Here is a 21,522-nt window from a genome sequence, read left to right on the forward strand (position 1 = left end):
GTGATATTTTCAAGTAATGATAAAACTTTTCAAGGTTAAAATCAGTAACCAACTTCGAAGACTTTCCAAGGCAGGTTAAAATTGGAGGCCTTCTCATGTCGAAATTGTCAAATTTAATTCATGCATATATCATCACCATCCATCACAATAGGATAAAACCAGTACACACTCAGATTGTTCACTCCAAATATTGACAACTGTGGCAAGAATACTAAATACCCAATTATATTTTACATTTTTCAGTCACCTTGCCCCTTATAAAACAGCTTGAAACAGACTTTATTATGTAAATGTAGAGTAAATGTCAGTTTTACTTTCAAAACTGACTTGAAACGCATGTTTGTTGAAATTCAGCCCTGATGGATGTCAAATACGAGGTTGCTGCACAACATGGATCTTCTGTTTTTGAGGAATATTTCATGTTTCTGAAAAGCGTTTTTATTCAATTTTGCAGCGTAATCAAATTAAACACACAAATCCAAGTGAGTTGAGGAGTAATAGTTTCTGCAGAACTTGATCGTCATCAACCAATTCAGTAATGTTGTCGCATGCTGTTATTTAAAACATGTCAGATAAATATCCAGTATTCTATCAGTGTATGGCAATTGTTTACAAAACCCAATAGCTCCAAATGACCAGGGACTCACCTTAGGCTCCAGTGTGAGTTTTCTGTTGATATGGTTGAGGGCATAGGGCTCCTGGTGTTTGAGCACTCTCTGTGAGGGAGCATTGTCTCCCAGCTCTGCCAGGGGGTAGACAATTTGGCGGCGGGCATGGACAGGCACCAGGTTGTTGAGGCAGCCCACCAGGGAGTGCTTATCTACTATCTGAAGTGAAAATACAACACCAACATTCATCACTGCTCCAATACAAGTGTGTTAGTGAGTTGGGTTTAATGCTGCTTTGACAGTGATTCAGTTGTATGTTAGTCATCATCTTCATGTTCCGTTGGAGAAAGACAAAGTTTAAACTGGTTGTGATAGAATTAACCTTTGGTGAAACCCACTAGCATATGATCAGAGAGGGTCGGGAATTACAACCTGTGCAGATCACTGGATCCTGGCACAGCTAAGGAATGAAACTCTACACAGAAATATATACCTCCAATATCCCTTTGATGTTTGACAACAGTGAGATTGTTTTTAATCAACTACATTGCCAACTCAGTATACAGTGCAACTATACATAAAATATGGACAAACAAAAACAGAATGTAAGAGGAAGATGTCAGTATTTTGTTGCTAAACATTTGAGTTGCATAACATCTCAGCCTTCTATTCACTGGTACATGACTTGTTGAATCTGTTGATACAGAAATCCCACAAGCAAAGAGTCCACCTCTCTGAGCAGGCCATAGTTAAAGAACTAGTTTTGCCCCTTTTATATCTTTTGTTTAACTTCTGTTGGAACCAAATCCCCATCGTTTATTTAACAAGGAGGGGAAGCATCAGTATAGACAAAGTCACTGTTACTGTCACCACTGTTACCTCCCACTGTAACCCACCTGTCACTGTTAACCCACCTCCGTCACTGTTACCCACCTCCGTCACTGTTACCCACCTCCGTCACTGTTACCCACCTCAGTCACTGTTACCCACCTCCGTCACTGTTACACACCTCCATCACTGTTACCCACCCCCGTACCCACTCCGCCACTGTTACCCACCTCAGTCACCGTCACTGTAACCCACCTCAGTCACTGTTGCCCACCTCCGTCACTGTTGCCCACCTCAGTCACTGTTACCCACCTCCGTCACTGCTACCCACCTCCGTCACTGTAAGCCACTTCAGTCACTGTTACCCATCTCTGTCACTGTTACCCACCTCCGTCACTGTTACCCACCTCCATCACTGTTACCCACCTCCGTCACTGTTACCCACCTCTTTCTTGGTGTAGGGGGGATACAAAGGATAATACAAGCAGGTCTTGTGGCCCAGTCGCAGAATTTCCTGTAATAGATGGGATACAAGAATGCAAACATAAGTGACTTGGTTTTAACACCACCACCTTAAGCAGTATTCTAGTTACAAAGAGCCACTGAGTATTGTTTTAACACTGCTTTGAACAGTATTCCAGGTATATCACAGCCTGTCAGTGTGATATGGGAAGAAAGGTGAATGACATGCAGGTCGCATACGTTCACCACTTTCATCAACCCATGACAACAGGTATGGTGCTGCCAAAAGTAAAACGAGGACTGAAAACCACCATTATCGGTTTCTAGCGTGGCCAAGAGATGCAACTTCCGGTCAGGCCAATTTATATGCTTTACAAAAAGGAATATCTTGCCCTTTACAGTCTTCAAAGTCACCAGGTTAAACTTCTTTCTTTCTACTAAACATGGTGGCTAGCTTAAAAGAGTCCATATTGTTAATGCTAAAATCTGTTTGAAATAAAATCAACTGACCAGTTTGGGCTGGTAGAGTCAAAAGTATATGGTTCAAACTGCTTATATGAATACATGTAAAAAAATGCACTGATAACCACTTGATTGAAAATATACAGAACCTGAGCCCATACCTTAAGGAAATGTTTGGAGAGATGATTGAAGATGGGGTTAAGAGCAAAGTGATGCAAGTGTGCATGATCCTCGCGGCGATGGTGGTTGTAGTAGATGAAGTCCTCAATGTTGTAGTGGGAGCGAATATACTCAATGTCCTGGGGGAAGAAGTCGTGACAAGCTATGAAACATTCATGCCTTTATAAAAGACTACAAACTGCTAAGTATGAAATTCAGCTGAACTGAAATTACTGTTTCTAAAAAATCAGTTGTGTGAAGAATAAAGGGGGATAACTCCACTAACATTGCTAGATTGTCCACCAATCCAGTAATAGATCCCAGTTCCTTTTTCTTATGGTTCAAGTTCATTTCGAAACCATGACAACTGACTAATGTCAGTAATGGTAGGGTCATCACATGTTGAGACTAATGCCATTTTAACAATAGTTCTGCTACATCACAGAGTTTCAGCTTGATGGAATAGGAACAGCCTGAGGGGATGAAGATCATGTTTACACCTTCCATGAAACCCACTGGCGATACTTTGATAGTAAGCATAATTAGGTTAATTCTTGGAGTCAATCCTCACAAACATGACCCTGCACAAGAAGCTGGGATTCACCATAGAGAACACAAAGTGTGTTTCTTTATAGAACCAGAACAAGGTTTTTACCTCTTCTCGTCTGACTATCGCCACACCCACAATCTGGTCCTGGCTTTCTGCCACAAATGCTTGAATCTCTGTGCCGGTCTGTAACAAACATGACATAAACATTTGCATACATCAATTTGACAACATCAATAACTGATAAGTTTGTTGAGTCTGGTTGTTATCTGGGTGACCAAATGTAATTCACATCTTAAATCTTAATGAAGCAACATACCAGTATGAATATGACCAATGACCAAAGACACAATCTATAGATTTACACTGAACACTGACAAATGTAAACAAATTGAGTCAAGTCAGGTCCCTGTGACATAAAATTAGATCATACACAATGTATTATTCATTGTGGGTACAATGGAATAGCGTTCGCTCATCACACCAAAAACCTGGGTTCAATTCCCCACATGGGTACATTGTGGGAGGCCAATTTCTGGTGTCCCATGCCAACATATTGCAGGAATACTGCTAAAGCGGCAGAAAACCATACTCTCACTCCACCCATGAGGGGATTCAAACCTGGGCCCAAAGTAGCATCATACAACATAGCACCAACATACATCTACAAGAGTGAAATCAAGTTGTCCGTAATCGCTTGTTAAATCTCTAACATCATCATCACAGTACTACACTGTTAGTATGGTGAATGCAGCCTGTGACAAGACATATAAGGCAGTAAGCTGACCTCATCTCTACGAGCCATGTTGAACTGCTTCAGGTCCTTCAGGAGGTTGTCGTGGAGGTCCACAGTTTTCACCAGAGTCTCCACCCCACTCACATCACTGGTACAGGCTACACGCACTTGGAAATCTCTGTACATTGGAATGCAAGAGAAAGTTCATAAGAGTGCTGATGCCGTAGCTCAAATTAAGTATCTGAAATTCTACCAATCTACCTGGCCACTTACTTTACCCACACCAACCCACCCACAGACACTAACAACTGTCAGTTACTTTGGTTTACTTTGCATTGTTCTTTACTATTTACTGTGATAATGATTAAATTGTCATCGAGAAGGTATCATTGTTTACTTTCATATTTATAAGAATTTCCTTAAATGTGTCATTACATTTATGGAGTTACAAACACTAAATGTTAATCCACACAGGTGGGTCCCTGGTTTTTATATTTACACCTCAATAAACAAAAACAAGGTCAATTCTTAAATGATATCATGTTGCAATATGATGCACTTACTTGAGAAGTCCTGATCTGTGGAATACATACAGCTCCTGAGGCAGTGTACTGGAGGACCTCGGGGTCACTCTCTGTAACAGACCTCATGTATCTCAAACATTCATCAATACATGTAGACATAACAAGAGTTAGTAACAAGTTCACAATTAAAGGATACTACAATAAACTTGATTTCTGGATAGAAATACTGTGATGGGCCTATTGTGAACAAATCACGATGGACCTATTATGAACAAACAAGATCCAGGTTAGAATTGGTCTTCAGCAACCCATGCTTGTCATAAGAGGCGGCTAACGGGATAAGGTGGTCAGCCTTGCTAACTTGGTTGACACATGTCATTGTATCCCAATTGCGTAGATTGATGCTCATGCTGTAGATTAATGCTCATCACTGGATTGTCTGGTCCAGACTCGATTATTTACAGATCTCCGCCATACAGCGAGTATATTGCCGAGTGTGGTGTTAAACAACAAACCTTGCCTGGTCAAGGAAAGTGTGCAGGTATTTCTTTTGCAGCTGTTAATTAATTTCAAAGAACACCCACCAAATTAAAACTGTAAAAAATGACATACTGAATAAAATGCAAATATCCCATTCATAAACAACCTATCAATCTTGATGTAAGTATTTTTCATGTTTATTAGTGAGTGAGTGAGTTTGGTTTTACGCCGCTTTTAGCAATATTCCAGCAATATCATGCAGAAATGGGCTTAATCATGTTTATTAGACCATCAATAGTCATGCATGATCTTGAAGACAACTGGCAATATTTCAACATGTCATCGATGTACAGCCTTCAGAACTTCCTAGTTTCATCCATCATCACCACCCTACTCAGTATCACCAGACAAACCTAGGGAGTTGCTTCTATAGTAATTTATTACCCATATAGGAATATGGGGATTCTCAACATCGCGGGTTTCCTTATAGAGAATGTTGTTTTCATTTCAGCATTTTTTAAATCGAAAACTGATATGGGTAATAAAAACAATAACCAACTAGGGTCTTTGTGGGGACCGTGTGCCTTACATACCACAAATCCCTGCAGCAGAGGGAACTCGGGGACCAGATGGGGAACAGTGATGATGCAGAAGTCCATTGTCGGGAACAAGGAGAATGCTTTGCCAAGGAAATCAAAGGATCTGCAAAAAGAATCATTTTATCTTATGAGAGACGTAATCAATGTAACTTGTCCACACAATTGGAAATTTTACTATAAATTGTATATTTATATACTTATCCTATCTCACGGTATGCACCTCTCTTCTTCTTCTACGACCATGTGTGGAAACGTGCTGTAGGCTAAGTTGAATCAAAACTTCCTGACTCTGACCACCTGACCTCTGCCCCCACTCCGACAGCAGTACCTGTCAATCATCTCAATAAGCATGCAGATCGCTCAGATGATCACGTGACGTTCTGTGCCTGTCATTCTCGTCTTGGAGCATCCAGTAATCTGTGATGTGGGGCAGGTCGGGTGGCTATCCATCGCGTGAGATAGGATAAGTATATAATTATACAATTTATAGTAAAGTTCCAAATTTTTAAACTTATCCTATCTCATGGTATGCATTATACCACAGTTGGCTGGTGGGCCAGAAATTACCCTGTGTCAACTCTACAACCGTGAGGTCGCATAACACAAGGAGGCCAGGAGAAAGCACCAACTCCCGATATGCTAACTCCGAACTTGTGATGGGTTGCTTCTGATAACCCCTTAGCTTACACAGCACAAAAACTCTAGGGAGTGACCTCTACTCTCTGAGGAATTACGTCAGTGAAGTGTTGATTTCCGATTACCTGCATGGTTTTCGAAGCATTCCGCTCCTAAGTCCTTTCTCACCTTTGCTAAGTTAGGGGGATTGGTACTGAACGTTAAACAACCGGGCTATTCCCTCTTTCACCACCTTCCAGCGTGTGTCTGTGGGGGGTAGTTTCGAAGCAGCGACTGTCCAGATTAAGGTCTTCGACTTTAATTCACTGGGGTAGGAGAAGGAAGGTCAGCATAGGTGTAGGCATGAAGGATGGTAGATCGCATCCAGAAGGTCAGTGTGGTACAAGAGACTTCTGTAGATGAGGCAGATGACAGAGAATTAAACAAGTAACCTACGACGGCCCTTGGAGGCAGCTAAAACCCCGTAAAGTCCGGACAGGACAGGAGAGATCCTCGGTGTCGTCACGGCCCAGAATAGTAGACAGCGGCGGGAAGGCGAATAGTCTGTCCGGCTGTCCAGGCAACTGGTTTCAGACACGAGATCCCACCTCAAACCAGGGAGGGCTTTGGCATGTCTGGTCCTCTCGAAGCACAACCAGGTGACATCCAGTGCAGGAAGCTCGGAGATGCAGGCAACAGTCGCAAGAGCCAGGAGGAAGAAAGTCTTAAACGTGACATGCTTGAAATCCTTCTCTGCCAGAAGGTTCATACTCCTCTAACGTGAGATGATTAAAAATCACGGAAAGGTCCCAGGCTGGTGGCTGAAACTTCCGGGATTTATCAGCAACTTGTAAGATCTGAGGAGAGACTGGAGCTCAGGGACAGTTGACACCTTTGCACCTGTAGCCGGCGCAATAACTGTGTTACGCATGGCCAGGTATGTAGACAAGGTAGAACCCTTCAATTCTTTGGAAGTTCTAGGATGCTGGAGGTACTCCGAAACCATCTGAGGTGATGCTGTAGAGGGAGATATAATACCCATCGTCTTGCAGTACGCTTCAAAATACTTCCATAGTCATCACAGAGTGGCCTGGTAGAAGTTTGGTGCGCCGTGGTAATCGCCGTAGCAACTCGCTTGGAATATCCCTTTGCAGTTAGCGATTCATGCAAATGCACCAGGCGTGAAGACTAAGTGTGAGCGGAGACCAATGCAGCTGATCGGAGTGAAGATGAACCAGAAGATCGTCGTGATCGGGAAGTGGTACTGGAATGGGTCGGCCAAGTCTTGCAGGTCTAAGAACAAACTTCTGAGGGGCCAAAAAGGTGCGACCCAAACAGTGTCATCCGTTGCGTCGTGCGTAACTTGAGGAGCGCCACTGGTGAAACGCATACGCGTTCAAGTCATCCCAGGGAGGGCTAGAGCGTCGTGTTCCCAGGCCAAAGGATCTGGCATTGCTGACACGACTATTGAAAGCTGGTGATGGAAGCGGGTAGCAAACAGATTCACTGTCGGGTTAAACATCGGAAGGCACAAAGTCTGGATCATGCGGATTCAGTTTCCACTCCACTGGGTATGGTCGAACCGGACGGGACAAAGAATCTGCTATGGTGTGCTTCACCCTTGGGATGTGATTGGCCTGGACCGTGATGTTGAGAGAGTCTACTAAGTGGAAAAACTGTTGTGTCCACTGAAGAAGCTGAGGAGACCCCGTGGATCCCATTCGATTAATGTGCCACACGACTGCAGCATAGTCGATTGAATCAAAAGCTCGGTTGATTGTAACAGCTGTTGCCAATGAGTGATCGCTAGAATCACTGCCCTGAGCTCCAAAACGTTGATGTGACATGCGCAGTCTGCGGGAGATCGGAGCCCTGCCACCTGCTGATCAAGAAAGTGAGCTCCCCACCAGTGTAGAGAGGCGTCTACGTACAGGTGATGTACTGGAGCAAACGGCCATAAAGAGACTTCGCCACAAACATTCAACACGTCCAAACACCACTGGAGATGGGGATGGAGCACTGGAGAAAGAAAGATCAATGCGTTAGGGTCGCCGATCCTGATGTGCGGACACAGAAAAAAGTGGAGAGGCCGTAGTTGAAGCTATCCCCTCAGAGTCACAACTTGAGCTGACATCAACAGAAAAAGGTCTTGTACCACATGAAGAATCTTGGGTTGCAAAAGCGCTAGGGGTACCAAAGAAACGCCAGCGCAGACATTCAGTTCGTCGAGCCACCATTGAAGGACTGAACAAAGCGGTTCTGGAAGGCGACTCAATTCCTTCGCGTTCAGTTGACGGCCTCGAGATATGGGCGTAGAAATTGCTGTTTCGGCCGAAGTAGGAGATGGCCTCTGTACGTTGGGGCTTGAGCTGATATCAGAAGGCCTAGCAACTACTGCCACTGAAGAAGGAATCTCTCCTGAGATAGGATACATTCGATTAGTCAAGCCAGCATGATAGTACTGAAGAAGTGCTGAATGTAGTAGGTTCGTGGCATGGAGAATGTCAGTCAATCTACAGGAAGGTTCACATTGTACACATAGTGATGCAGGCCGTATAATCAGTGATCCTAGGAACGAATGGTTCACTGAATGAAGTGTTGGTCCGCCAGATGGATTGAAAAGCTAGTAGATGCAAGGCATGGGATCGTCAATCTACCGTAACATTCGTAAAGTTGATGGAATGGCGGAGGTAACAAGACCAGTGACACCAGGAACGTTCGTAAGGGAAATGAAGGTAGTAAAATCGATGCTTGCGGACAGTCTGGACATGGCTGCAGTGACCTCTGAACTGAGGGCTTAATCTAAAAACCAAGTAACCCTAGCCAAGTGAAATCGTTCTCGGGCGATTCTGTCTGACACCCTCGGTAAACTGCTTCTCTCGGATGACTGACAAAACTTCGACATAATCACTCTTACCGGGAATGGCACCGTTCATCATCACTGGCAATAAAAGGCTGGGATAGGTATCCGCTTCGTGGGACCAAGACTAGTCTGTCAGGGCACTTCATAGTCACTGTATCATCAAAAAAGTCTCCGGTAAACAAACAGTAGTCCACCATTGCAAATGCTACCCACAATGCAATAGTGACAAAAAAACGGACAACACGGATGTCAATTAACCAGGCGAGTCCCAACCCATTGAATCTGGGTAAAGTGACACTAGCTACTTGATCAAACATTACTGCTGGAACCACACGCAGAAACTGTGCATAAATAGACCAGCTTGACATTCAGAAATATTGTACGACGTTTCACTGAGTCTTGTTACTGTATACAGACAACTCGTAGCAGATTTGTGGTGTATCGCTGGGTGTAATCGTGGTCTGTTTCCTCAACCTCAGCACCCTTCCTTTCACATCATCGTCAAGTTTCTGGACAAATATGTCAAATGGGTAGTTGTAGAGGTGATATCTACGTCGAATGGTAGATTCGTTGAATCGAATCATTCATCAAAGGTGAAGATCGGATAGTAGATGACGGAGGAATCTTAAAAATCCGGGATCATCAATCACCGCCATAATGTAGAGGCCTGTGCTACTGACATAACTACTACCTCTGTACAACCAGCCGAATGATCCACTAACTGGAAGTGTTGATACATAAGAAAGTGTCACACTGGATGGAAGCATTGATACATTGGAGGAAAGCGGCACTCTGAATACGGCACAATAGTAGATAACCAGGAAGTGAATGAAAGCAGCGCATCGGAGTGAATGCTCTGTCTGTTCCTAGACACCGTAGAAGCAGGAAGCGTAATCCCCAAGCTGAGCACCGGTAAAAACTGTAGAAATGAGGTATCAATGCCGTAGTTGGAAGAAGTGTTGAAGTAGAACTTTGGAAGAAGTGTTGAAGTAGAACTGCAGTAGAAAAAGTCACTGTAGGTACCATAGTATGCGAACTAGTAAACAAGTCATGATGACAGTATGCGCATAGTGGCAACCAGATAATTCAGCAAATGCTGACAGTTCAACGAACACTGTCGGATCGGCGAATACTGTTGGAGCGGCGATCTGGTATGGTACAATGATCCGGTTCGGTCAAGTGATCTGGTTCGGCAGGGTGCAGGGGCAGGGCAGAGTCAATCGGGACTGGTGCATTCGTATAAAACGTCATACCATACAGTTCTGGTGTACTGGCCTGAAAGGTGTTCCAATCAAAAACCAGTTTACTAAGTTGAATCGTTGTTCCAATCGAAAACGGAACTAATGAATTGGTCGGAACTAATGAATTGGCACACTGGGCGAAGCGTTGATCGGTGAATTGGACCGAACGAGAGCGGTGAACTGAAGTGAAACGATGCACTGGTCTCTTCTTCTCTTTGTGAGAGTGACGCATTGGTACAAAGTGATGAATGGACAGCAAGTGCCGCTCTGGTAGTAAGAGGCGCACTGGAACTAGGCGGCGGTTCAGAGACAGGTGGTGCAAGGTACAGGAAAGATGTTGAAAGCGCCACACTGGATACTGCCGTCATGCCTGATGTCACCACAGGAAGATATGAGAGGGCGAACTGGAACAAAGCGACACATTGGAAGCAAGCAGCACATTGGTTGAAGCGCCGAACTGATCCCTGTGGTTGAAAGCGCCGAACTGACTGCACTCGCCGCATGAGAGTGAACGCTTTCACCAAACGCACCAACCATAGCAGAGGGGGGTGGAGCACTCAACTAAAGCTGCGCACTGGAAACAACCACCTGAGGCAAACTAGGAGTCTGTGAAATCATCACCAAGGTAGAAGGCCGAGACTGTGCTACAGAGGTTGTTAGCACTACCACTCTCTCTCGGAGATAAAACTTGTCTGGAGACGGGACTAGAAGTTTGAGGACGAAAGAGACGACTGAGATACTAGCTCAAGTAGGAGTCTGAGGCCACCTCTATAAAAAACTTCGTCCGAGGACGGTGATTTAGATCGACAAACTGCTCTCTTCGAACGGCGTTCCCATTTAGCACACTAGAAGTTGAAGGATCTGCAGCAGTTGTACGCCGATCTCTGTCCGATCTACATCTAGATGCAACCCGTCGATATTCAGAAACATCATCATCATTCAAGTGTGAACAAACAGAACACCGATGTGAGCAACTACAACAGCCTATACAAACCACACACCAAACATCAGCAGCGGAAAAGTTGCTGTTGCACTGATCACAAAATGTGCTTTTCTTAGAAGAACTTCGATTCGATTTATTTCCCATATTGACAATCAAATAATGTCTAACTGAGAGGATATAATGCTGTATACGGGACTCCAGTGCTCGCCGCACCATCCACTTGGGCAGTGCAAGTAAGGCTGGTCACATGACTGTTTGCGCGGGAAAGGGCAAAAGGGAGGTAACTCGTGGGTGAGTGTATTTTCACGTCTGCTCCGGGAACTTCAAGGGATTCAAGTGTTCCACTACCATTCGCAAGGGAAAGGGAGATAAGCAAAAGATCATGAGAAATATATGGGTTATCATCTGTTGATGTTAATAGACTGAACAGAATGCTACAAGACCCAGGCCTTGGACTTGTGGCTTAAGTCACACACTGTGACAAGCAAACAGTTTTACAACTTCTTTACTTCTTGGCATCCACCAGACCAATATCACAAATCTCTAGGCAAGGAATACATGTGCATAAATGACTATACCCTCCTTATTTCTAAAGGAAACCAATGTGAACATGATCAACTGACTGACTGAACTAACCTTGAGGAATGACAAACATAAGTAGTTTAAGTTTGACAAGGACACTCACCTCATTTCAAACCTTTCATCAATGCAGAACAGCTGAACGGTGAAAGCATTCGCTGAACCCTTGTAAGTTGGGATGAAGTATTTTGGGGGCACATTCAGTTGAGCTTGTGGGGTGCCCCGAACAGAGTCTCGAGACTGTGACAAAGTATTAAACAGCAATACATACAAAGTGGCAAGCAAATGCAGTCCATTTAGAAGACATTGTTTATAGGCTTGCCAGCACAAGACAGGGTTATCCATTTTCAAAAGGCAAGTTGTCTTTTGACACAAGAATATTTTGGACTTGGAGCCAAACATTTGTATATGACCATGATATAACTTCAAAAGATACAAACAATGAGTAAAAGGAAACTATCAAATTTTATTCAAAACATATTTTTACAGCAATTTTTTTGTCATTTTTAGTTTTCATGTGACAACTTTGTGTTTTCTGAAACAGAGTTGTGACGAAGTGTATCTGAGCTCACCCCAACATTCCTCTGGGAGCCCTGAGTAGGAGGTGCAGACTGCTGTTGCTCCAACACTTCTGGAGCCACTGATGCTTGACTGTATTCACTGAGAAGGGAGCTGCAGCTGCCATTCATCTGTGCATCACTCAGTCGTGGCCTGACCTTCACCTCTCCACTGGCACTTCCTGCTGAAGGTCACAAGAGAACACATGTCAAAGTCACTAGGTTCAAAACCAACAGGGTCAGCAGCAGGTCACTAAATTACAATAATGTTGGAATTACAATTCAATTATTGTGACATAAAACTCACAATGTAGACTTTACGATCCCAATACCTTTTGAACTCTTGGCACTTGACTGGCGACTTCCAACAGTCTTTGGTTCAGTTTCTGTTTTCGCAGTTCCACTTTTCTCTGTGGTACCCTCATCCGCTGTTCCACCCTCATCTTTCAGCTCCTCATCATACTGTCTTACATCTCCATAGTCCTCATGGGATAAACTCGACGACCATGAGATTTGTGATGAACGACCACTCCCACCTGCCTCATCTTAGACAGACAATAAGATCATATTATGAACACTTTTAACTCAAGTAACACTTGAATGCCATGAAAGTTTTTTCAACTTTATTTGTGTGTTGTCAGTTTTAAAGTCTGACCGCTCATACATACACCTCTTAAATGCATTTAGTTCCTACAAACGATGCCCTAAGTTGAAGGTGCCCAGGACTTACCTCTCTCAGGGGGTGGTGTAGGGGTGGGTACTTTAGGTACCTCCTCCTCATCTTCAGGGTGAGGGTGTCGGAGGCCATGGAAGGGTCCGAGTTCAAAACAGTTGTTCAGTAAGTCGTAGTTGACATCATCGCTGATACTCATAAAGCCTTGCGCAGTTCCTTCCACCTAGTGCATGCAAGATCAAATTGTCACTTACAGGCATCTACTGGTTAGCTCATCAACACATAGCAAAGATACACTGGATAAGACGATCAGGCTGTGCAATGTGCAGAATATTTTATGAAAGCTTCAATGGATGTGTTATATCTGGTTTGTCTCGTAAGATTTAGCCTGTGAAATGGAGTTTCATGTTAATGCTTGTAAGATAATTGCACTTGCATAGGAATGTGCATGGACAGTTAGCTAAAAAACCAAGCCATGGTGGATAATGAGTCGTTATCATAATAGAACGGCAATTCAATGGATACTTTAGTGGGCAATTGAGTATACAAACATCTTCTATTTCTTCATTCCCAACATAAATGCTAGATAAGACTATCCGAGCAGTTCCATTCATACCTCTGCAACCAGGCACTGCATGTTGTCATTCTGAGCTTCGATGAGTTCTGCCAAGAAGTAATCTCCATATGTCAGTTTCAGCATGTCGCTGTGCCGGTTGAAGATAGGTGTCAAGTCATCATGATCCTCAACTCTGGAATAACAGCAGGACACTTATGACACCTTGACTCACCTCACTTCATCCTCACTACAACCACATCTTAGTTCTTGCCACTGCTAACAAACTTTCTGAGGACATCACTGAGATTATCCAATTAGAGTGGCACTAACCAGATCAGGAAAGTCACAGGTGGAATGTGCATTCAAATGCTCATAAAGGTCAGGACAAGGTACTCCAATCAACAGTTAAGATTTATACAGACAAACAGTCTGTGACACAGATTCCTTTGAAATCATTGCACATGTCTTGATTCAATGAGATAACAGATTTGACACAGAAGAAACTTTTAAAAGCCCATGGGAAGTACTGCCATACAATCTCAGCCATCTATTCGATTGTTTTTCATTTTCCTGTTTTGAGTTGATCAAATGGAATATTCTGGAATATAAGTCGCCAGTTTGAAACAAGTGCTGTAAAGTCTGACCTGGCATGTCGGATGTGCAACACTGGGACATGGTTGTGACGATGACACACAAACATGACACAGTTGTTGGGGCCAGCCATCACATCCTCCTTTTTGTCCAGAGGTTTGAACACATCAGCAACAGCTGCATCTACAATCATAATGTCAACAGTGTTTCAGTTGTCAAATATATTATCTGTTATTAAAAAAGATACAAATTGTACCACTACTCGCAATTAAAAGCAAATGATGAAGTCAGGGACCCCAATGTTGAAAGTCCTGAATTAAATAATTACTGGAGAAAAAGGCCCAAACCCCTCCAATTCCTTTAGCTTTAAAATCTGCTGCTTTAGTACCCAATATGGAGCAGTTCATAAGAATTCTAATGTTCTAAAATAAAGGAAAGTATACATTTCCGAATTGACCGTCAGGCAGACCATTTCATGACATTGTTGTATAATGCTGCATGCATTAATATTCCAGCTATACAGCAATATGTCAATTATTGGGTATGGACAAGACAATCCGGTAGTTTGGATTTGATAACAAGCATGGACAAAGTCAGTAAGTTTTATGACAAGCATGGGTATCACTTCTAAACGCGATCTTCACAGGTTTTCACAATACTTATTCTTAAGTCAAAACAATTTCCCCTCTCTCAAATTGCTGTGGCTGTTTTGTCACAAGCTGATTGTAGCAGTATGACACATCTTATCCTAAATTACTTTAAGGACCCCACAACCTAATCAACACAAACAACAGTTTACACAGCAACACTGCTGATACAAAAGTTGTGGATGTGAGTAGAATGTATCATTTTCTTTTGCCCAGAATACCAACCTGGGTAAACACCATGAGGAACAACCAGGAACAGGAAGTGTAGGTCTGGAACAGCGTTGAATGCTGTACGGATGATCTCCTCAGCACATCCATGAGCATACTCATTCTTGGAAACAAAGTAGTGCATAAACAGTGTGTTGAGTGCATTGCATTTGCTGGTGTCGTAGAACTTGCTCATCCAGGCTTCCCATGCTGCCTCATCCACATCTGGGAGATTGGGAAAGTCAAAGAAAGCTGCATGTCCAAGGATCTCATCTGCAGCATTGCTTAGTGTCACAGCAAGGATAGCCTTTTCACTGGAAAGATGGATGCAATAGATACTGTATGTTGTATGAACAACCTAGTAGTATATACAATAGCGAAACAGGACCAGGTCCTTCCCAAGTCCTTCATTTTCCAAATTAAGGCTTTGGTAGGTCCCTAATCCCGTTCCGCTATTGTATATACTACTGGTGGAGGTACATGCCAAATTTCACGAAAATCAGTATCACGGTTTGGGAAATATTTACTTTTAAGTGAGCATGGTGTCTGTCTGGCAAAAGGCTAAATGTTCACGGTATTGTCGTAATTAAGTCTTAAAAAACCTAATGAAGTCTTCGAGAGTGTCCTAATCCCGTTCTGTTATAGTGTATACAACTGCTGAGATGCATGCACAATTTCACGAAAATCTGTCAAATAGTTTTGGAAATAATCACTTTTTAGTGAGCATGGGGTCTGTCCGCCGAAAGGCTAACTATCCAACGTAATTACGTACTTGTTATAAAGTAGCGAGGCGAGAGCTGCCTGAAGCTAAATCATACCGCAGCTGGCAGTCCCAGAAGGGTCGCCTGTCGCTGCCATGTCGGTAGCACTGAGTGCAGCACTGAGGGCGAGTCGGAATGTGTGTGTGTGTCTGTCTCTCGGCTCGGCTATTCACCTACAGCTTGCTGAGCTGGCTGGCCGGCTGGCTACGTTTTGTTGATTTCCGCGGAACAATTTATTGTGAATCTCCTTCTATGATTTGCTTGGTTTTCGTAATGAAGGCTTGTCGGGCCTGTTCCTTCCATTGTTCTATGAACTTTTTTTCTCGTCTTCACTGATGACAGCGTTTTCATGAGACTTTCTGTGATATTTTGTGATTTCTGATAGCACCAAACGAAACTCTTCCTCGGAGATTTTAGAGTCGGTGAGCGCGGTGGAAACATTATCATCTATCGTGTTTAACTTTGCTTCGGCTAGAATTCTAATTTCGTCGTGTTTCAATGCTTTATGTTGCAGTCTGCGAGATATGAACTTAAGTGTCAGTCCCATCAACCCTGCCTCTCCGGCTGTTATTTAGATGCCTAGCACCATGGGTGCGGCCACGATGGTGGATAACAACCCGACACCTGCCGTGCCTAATCCCATGCTGGCTGAAATCAGAGCGGTGTCAACACCGTCCATGGAATCGACAGCCCTGTGATATTTTTTCTGTAATGCCGACCATGTATCGCGTTCACGTTCTTCTAGTTGTTGTTTGATCTCGCATATCTGCCTACGGTTTCCAATGTTTTTGCTACTTCATCAACGACTAGGTACAGTCCCATCCTGTGTGTATATATATATATATACCTTTTTATAACATAATATTTAATTGGTTTTCCGTTAATATCCGATCGATGTATTTAAGGCTGATAAGGTTTAGATTATCGTACACGTAAATATTCGAGATATGAATCAAATTTTTTCTATAACACAAACTCTATGGAGGCTTACTAAGGGTGTCGATCCCGGTCTTATGACGATACGACACCGTTGTTGATTGTGTCTGTAGAACCAGCATATTGTCAACCCAGTCAAAAGTGTTCGTTCTAACCCACGAGTGTCTGCGAGATAGACATCTATTACGAGCGTGGTGTGTGATTTGATAGTCAAATTTGAATCGTAAAAATCCTGTTGGTAATCGGGTACGTCGAACCTCAATATGAGCCACACGCCAGGCAGATCGAATCCCTGCGTGTGCCCGAGATCGGCTAGCATTACGTTGGGATGATGGTCAGGGCTCCAGATAATTTTTCAACATCAGGAGTATGTATTCCTTATTTTTTCAATATAAGAGTACTGGAAAACTTTAAGAGTACTGAATGGAATTTAATGGAGTATCAGTAATCGTATGTTTCGTTTCATGTATGCACCACAACATTGCTAGTCTTGAGTAAACAGGTCAATGAACAATAAAACAATACTTTTTCGGATAAATACAACTAAATGATTCTAAGACCGTACACCATTGCAGTGGTGCGTATCTGCTACTTTTTCCAAAACATGTCCTTCCGTGATCGCGGCATACTTTTTATCGGCGTGGCGTACGACACTTTCGTCGCGATGAACTAAGTTGGTCTGTATCTCACGGAGCCCTGATGGTTCATCGCTTCGATTTTATAGGCGTGGCGTATGCAATCCGTAACGTCGGGCGAGCATTTATTTAATTCAAACTAGATCCAAACATGGTCGATTGGCGTTTGCCGGGTCCGAACCACGGTTTGGGCATTCCCATCGATCACAACATGCCTCTCGTGGAAGCCAGCAAACAGCTGGTGAAAGATTAGGGTTACAAGTGGTATCATTACATCACGATGAACGAGTATGTGGAACTGTGGAACTGTCTATCTGGCTGACCAGGTAGTTGGTTCTCGGCAATGAAGTCCCATCTAAGTCCTAGATGAACTGCAGCATGTTGCCCCGTGTCGAATCTGGTTCGACCAAAGTCCAGCACATGTATCTCTGATATCCGAGCTGCCGTGGCCATCGCAAGCACGAACAGAGTCTTCTGTGTCAGCAGCTCGAAGGTAGTCTGATCTAGAGGTTCATAGGCATCACTTGTAAGATGACGTAGAATTACATTCAGATCCCAGGCCAGAGCTCTGAACTTCTTTTGCTGGTCCTCAAGTTTAAAAGATCTCAGCAGAGCAAGTAATTCTGGTACTTTCGTCAACTTGATGCCTGTTTTCATGATAATCATTGTACTTATGGCAGCAAGGTATGTAGATAATGTCGAACCTTTCAGATGTCTAGTCTGTCTAAGATGACACAGGTATTCCGCCACTTGAGGATGAGTAGCTTTCATAGCAATAAAGCCTTTCCACCTTGCATAAGTCTCAAACTTCAGCCACTTGTCATCATACAGGTTACGAGTAGATCTGTGTAACGCTAGCGTTATTGCCTTGGCTGCCCTGGCGGAGTATCCTCTTTTCTTCAAACATGTTTTGATACGGTCCACACGTGTAGCTGGAACAGTGTTGGGTTCCCGTGGACTTGCTTGGTGTGCAGGATATGCTCAGTGCATCCGTTGCCCAGGCTTGAGGATCTGGAACTGGTGAGACAAACGTCTGTAGTTGTTTGTTGAACCTCATGGCAAACTGGTTTATGCAAGGGGATCCTATTTCCCTTATGATGAGCCGGAACGCTTCTGGATGGAGCATCCATTCCGTAGCAGACGGGTGCAGTGGTCGGGAGAGAGCGTCTGCAAGTACGTTCTTGGCTCCGGGGATGTGACACGCCTTTATCCAGATGTTTGCTTCCTCCGTTATGTGGAACAACTGGAATGTGAGCTGTAGAAGACTTAAAGATCTTGTAGATCCTTGCCGATTTATGGAGAATGCCACTGTAGAGTTGTCCGTGTGGACCATCAGCATTTTGTTGTTCAGCGAGCTCGACCATAGTAGTAAGGCGTTGATCACAGCTTTCATCTCCAGCAGATTGATGTGAAGATGCTGCTCTATTTTGGACCACCTTCCTGATGCAACTTGGTTGTTGAGATGCGCACCCCCACCTTTTATCAAAGAGTCTATGTAGAGATGTGTGTCGAAGGCTGGCTCTTGTAAATAGGTCCCTCCGCAAACGTTCAACCTGTGAGTCCACCAAAGAAGATACCTCTTGAGGTTGTCTGGCAGCAAGATAGGGTCGACGCTGTCCAGATGTTTTGTCAGGAACCGTTGCAGTGGTCTTAGTTGTAACCTTCCTGTGCGAATCAAGTCCTGCGCCAAGGTTAGTAGACCGAGTAGACCTTGCCATGATCGTAGTGTTAACAGAGAAATGACTGCTTGTGGAATCATGGCTTGTATCTTGACCCAACGATCTTCTGGGACGACAATACGATTCTGTGTTGTGATAAACCTTATCCCCAGAAATTGCAGATCTTGTTTTGGTTCCAACTCTGACTTTATAAGGTTCACCAGCCATCCTAGTTGAGTGAGCAACTTGATCATGAAGTTCAGCTGCAGTCTGAGTTGACTGGCACTTTGGTGAATCTGAATGAAGGCATTGCGTAGACCTAAATGATGTAGATATGCGACTATAGGCTTGGTTACTCGTGTGAATAGCCACGGGGCCGAAGATGTTCCAAATGGTAGGACATTCCATTGGAAGTGCTGCCCTCTGAATAGGAATCGCAGATACTTTCTTGATTCCGGATGTATGGGGATGTGTAGATACGCATCCTGCAGGTCTATGCTGGCCATGTAATCTACTGGACGGACGAGTAGTCTGAGTTGAGGTAGGTGGGTCATTCTGAGCCTGTCTGGTTTCAGTAGATAGTCTTTGTTGAATTTGTGCATATTGTAAATCAGTCTGAACTTCTCCTTGGAGTTCTTCTTGGGTACTAGAAAAATTGGGGAGTAGAAGCCTGGAGTGAGATGATGCTGATCTATTATCTCTACTGCCTCCTTCATAAGTAGTGAGTTGATGGCTTCTTATAGTCGGTCTGCCTGCTCCTCTGCATAATCGAAGGGTTAGCGGGGGTGTTGCCTTGAGTTTTACTCTGTATCCTTCTCGCAGTACTTGGGAGATGTAGTCGTCCTCTAGTATTCCCCAATGTTTCCAGTACCTTTGTAGATGTCCACCCACTGTAGATGGTTTTACAGGAACGGCTTGGGGTGGAAGACCCCAGTCATTCCGAAACCCAATATCAACGTCTAGTTCCTTTGGATCCTCTGGGAGTGCGGCCTCTCCCTGAGTTTCCTCTGTAATTTCCGGATGGGTGATGAAAGGACCCTTTGCCGCCTCTGAAGCTGGAGTACTTCTTCTCTTTTGCCTTCTGTATGCCGGAATATTTGGACTTGCTGTTATACTTTTGCGAAGTATGACGGATGATGTTGGCCAGAGTATCTATGGAATTTATCATCATGACTTCTCTTGAGTCGTGCATAGCTTCCTTAGCTGCATCGTCTATTTGGCCTCCAAAGATAGTAGGCGCCTCCCATGGAGCTCTAAGTAGCAGTTGGGTGAATCTGTCACTCCATGAACAGGATGCCAGTAGACCTTGTCTGCGTAGCAAAGTGAGACCTGCAGATATAGATGCCAGATGGTCTGATAAAAAGTATTGATCCTTCTTCTGAGTTATCAGCGCAGAGTATATCATTCTGTCCTCTTCCGAACTTGAGTTCTGGAATTTATTGATCAATGCTTCATTGATAGCTCTGGACCTGGCCAACCCGAAGAAGGATCTCCTTGTAGCAGTAGCAAGTTGAGATAACTTTTTATCTTCCACTTTGTAAGTCTTGTTCCGAGAGTCGTTGACTAACTTCATGTTATCATCCCATTCAGGCGCCTTTATAAATCATATTAAATGCATCCATATGATGTAAGGGGAATCTCTTCACATTAAATGATGGCAGATGCTGATTCTGGATCTTGGTTGCTTTCGTGAAAGCTGTGCATAGGTTGGAGGGTACCCTGGATATAGGTTCAATTGAGGGATAGTGACGGAGTCAAAGTCATTGTTACACATCATATAAGTGTAGACTTCATCTTTATCCTTAGAAGGAGACTCCAAGTTCAACCCATTGGCAATCAAAGCTGTAACCTCTGAGTCTGGGAAGATGAAGTCTGCTTGCTCATCCAGTATCTCCTGATTATTAGAGCTAGGCCTCCGCGGATCATCCATGTGCGAACCTGTATCCCTTCTCGAACCTCCATCATCCTTTTGCGAGCCTCTGTCAGAAGATTCCTCCCTTCGCGAACATATATCTTGAGAGTAATCTCTTTGCGAACCTCTATCTGTAGATTCATCTCTTCGCAAACCTCTATGATGTGAGCCTTCTCTTCGCGAAACGGCTGTCTCTAGATGTATCCCTTCGCAAACCTCTGTGATGTGAGCCTTCTCTTCGCGAACCTCTGTCTCGTGACTTCGCGAACGTCTGTGAGAGATATGAGATCTCAATCTAGAGCGGCTAGGTGTAGGAGATGGATCCTTCGATGTTCTGGAACGTTAAGGGTTAGCAGATGTAGAACGATGAGTAGGCATGTCATGTCTTCTATCCTCCTCCAAGATGACAGAGTCGTCAGACTGTGGAGACCTTCGCAAAGGTGTACGTTCGCCAACATAGTCTTGAGATGTAGTTCTATGAGGAGTAGGTTCGCGCAGGTCCGTAGGTTTGCGCACGCTGTCAGAAGATGAGAGGCTTCGCCGATACTTCACTTCTTCCTCGAACCTACGTTCCATCATAGTCATCATCTGGTTGGTGAATTGTCTCATAAATTCGCCCGGATCAAAGTTCTGTGTTGATTGAAGCTGCTGCAGTGTAGAAGAAGCGTTCGCGAACGCTGATGAGTTGAGTGCCTCAACTTCACTCAGTTGGGAAGTAGGTGGTAGTTCGTCAAACAGCTGGC

At 43.9% G+C, this 21,522-nt stretch overlaps 1 protein-coding gene across 2 annotated transcripts in view; it reads right to left on the reverse strand.

Moving 5' to 3' along the window:
- Positions 1-21,522, reverse strand: part of LOC124255285 (cilia- and flagella-associated protein 61-like) — a 95,278-nt gene that overhangs the window by 70,918 nt on the left and 2,838 nt on the right. Inside the window, exons 3-16 of one of the 2 annotated variants that reach the window (XM_046689154.1) lie at positions 14,896-15,191; positions 14,077-14,206; positions 13,493-13,625; positions 12,934-13,099; positions 12,536-12,748; positions 12,219-12,385; positions 11,753-11,886; positions 5,400-5,508; positions 4,366-4,436; positions 3,854-3,980; positions 3,175-3,252; positions 2,522-2,659; positions 1,882-1,950; positions 648-827 (exon numbers count right to left, since the gene is read on the reverse strand). In XM_046689154.1, the coding sequence (XP_046545110.1) occupies positions 648-827; positions 1,882-1,950; positions 2,522-2,659; positions 3,175-3,252; positions 3,854-3,980; positions 4,366-4,436; positions 5,400-5,508; positions 11,753-11,886; positions 12,219-12,385; positions 12,536-12,748; positions 12,934-13,099; positions 13,493-13,625; positions 14,077-14,206; positions 14,896-15,191 (2,011 nt within the window). Of the gene's footprint in view, positions 1-647; positions 828-1,881; positions 1,951-2,521; positions 2,660-3,174; positions 3,253-3,853; positions 3,981-4,365; positions 4,437-5,399; positions 5,509-11,752; positions 11,887-12,218; positions 12,389-12,535; positions 12,749-12,933; positions 13,100-13,492; positions 13,626-14,076; positions 14,207-14,895; positions 15,192-21,522 lie in introns of both variants that reach the window. The other variant, XM_046689153.1, reaches the window with a different exon arrangement.

This window comes from Haliotis rubra, unplaced genomic scaffold, assembly GCF_003918875.1.
Source record: "Haliotis rubra isolate DU_JTF1 unplaced genomic scaffold, ASM391887v1 Scf6, whole genome shotgun sequence".
NCBI lineage: Eukaryota > Metazoa > Mollusca > Gastropoda > Lepetellida > Haliotidae > Haliotis > Haliotis rubra.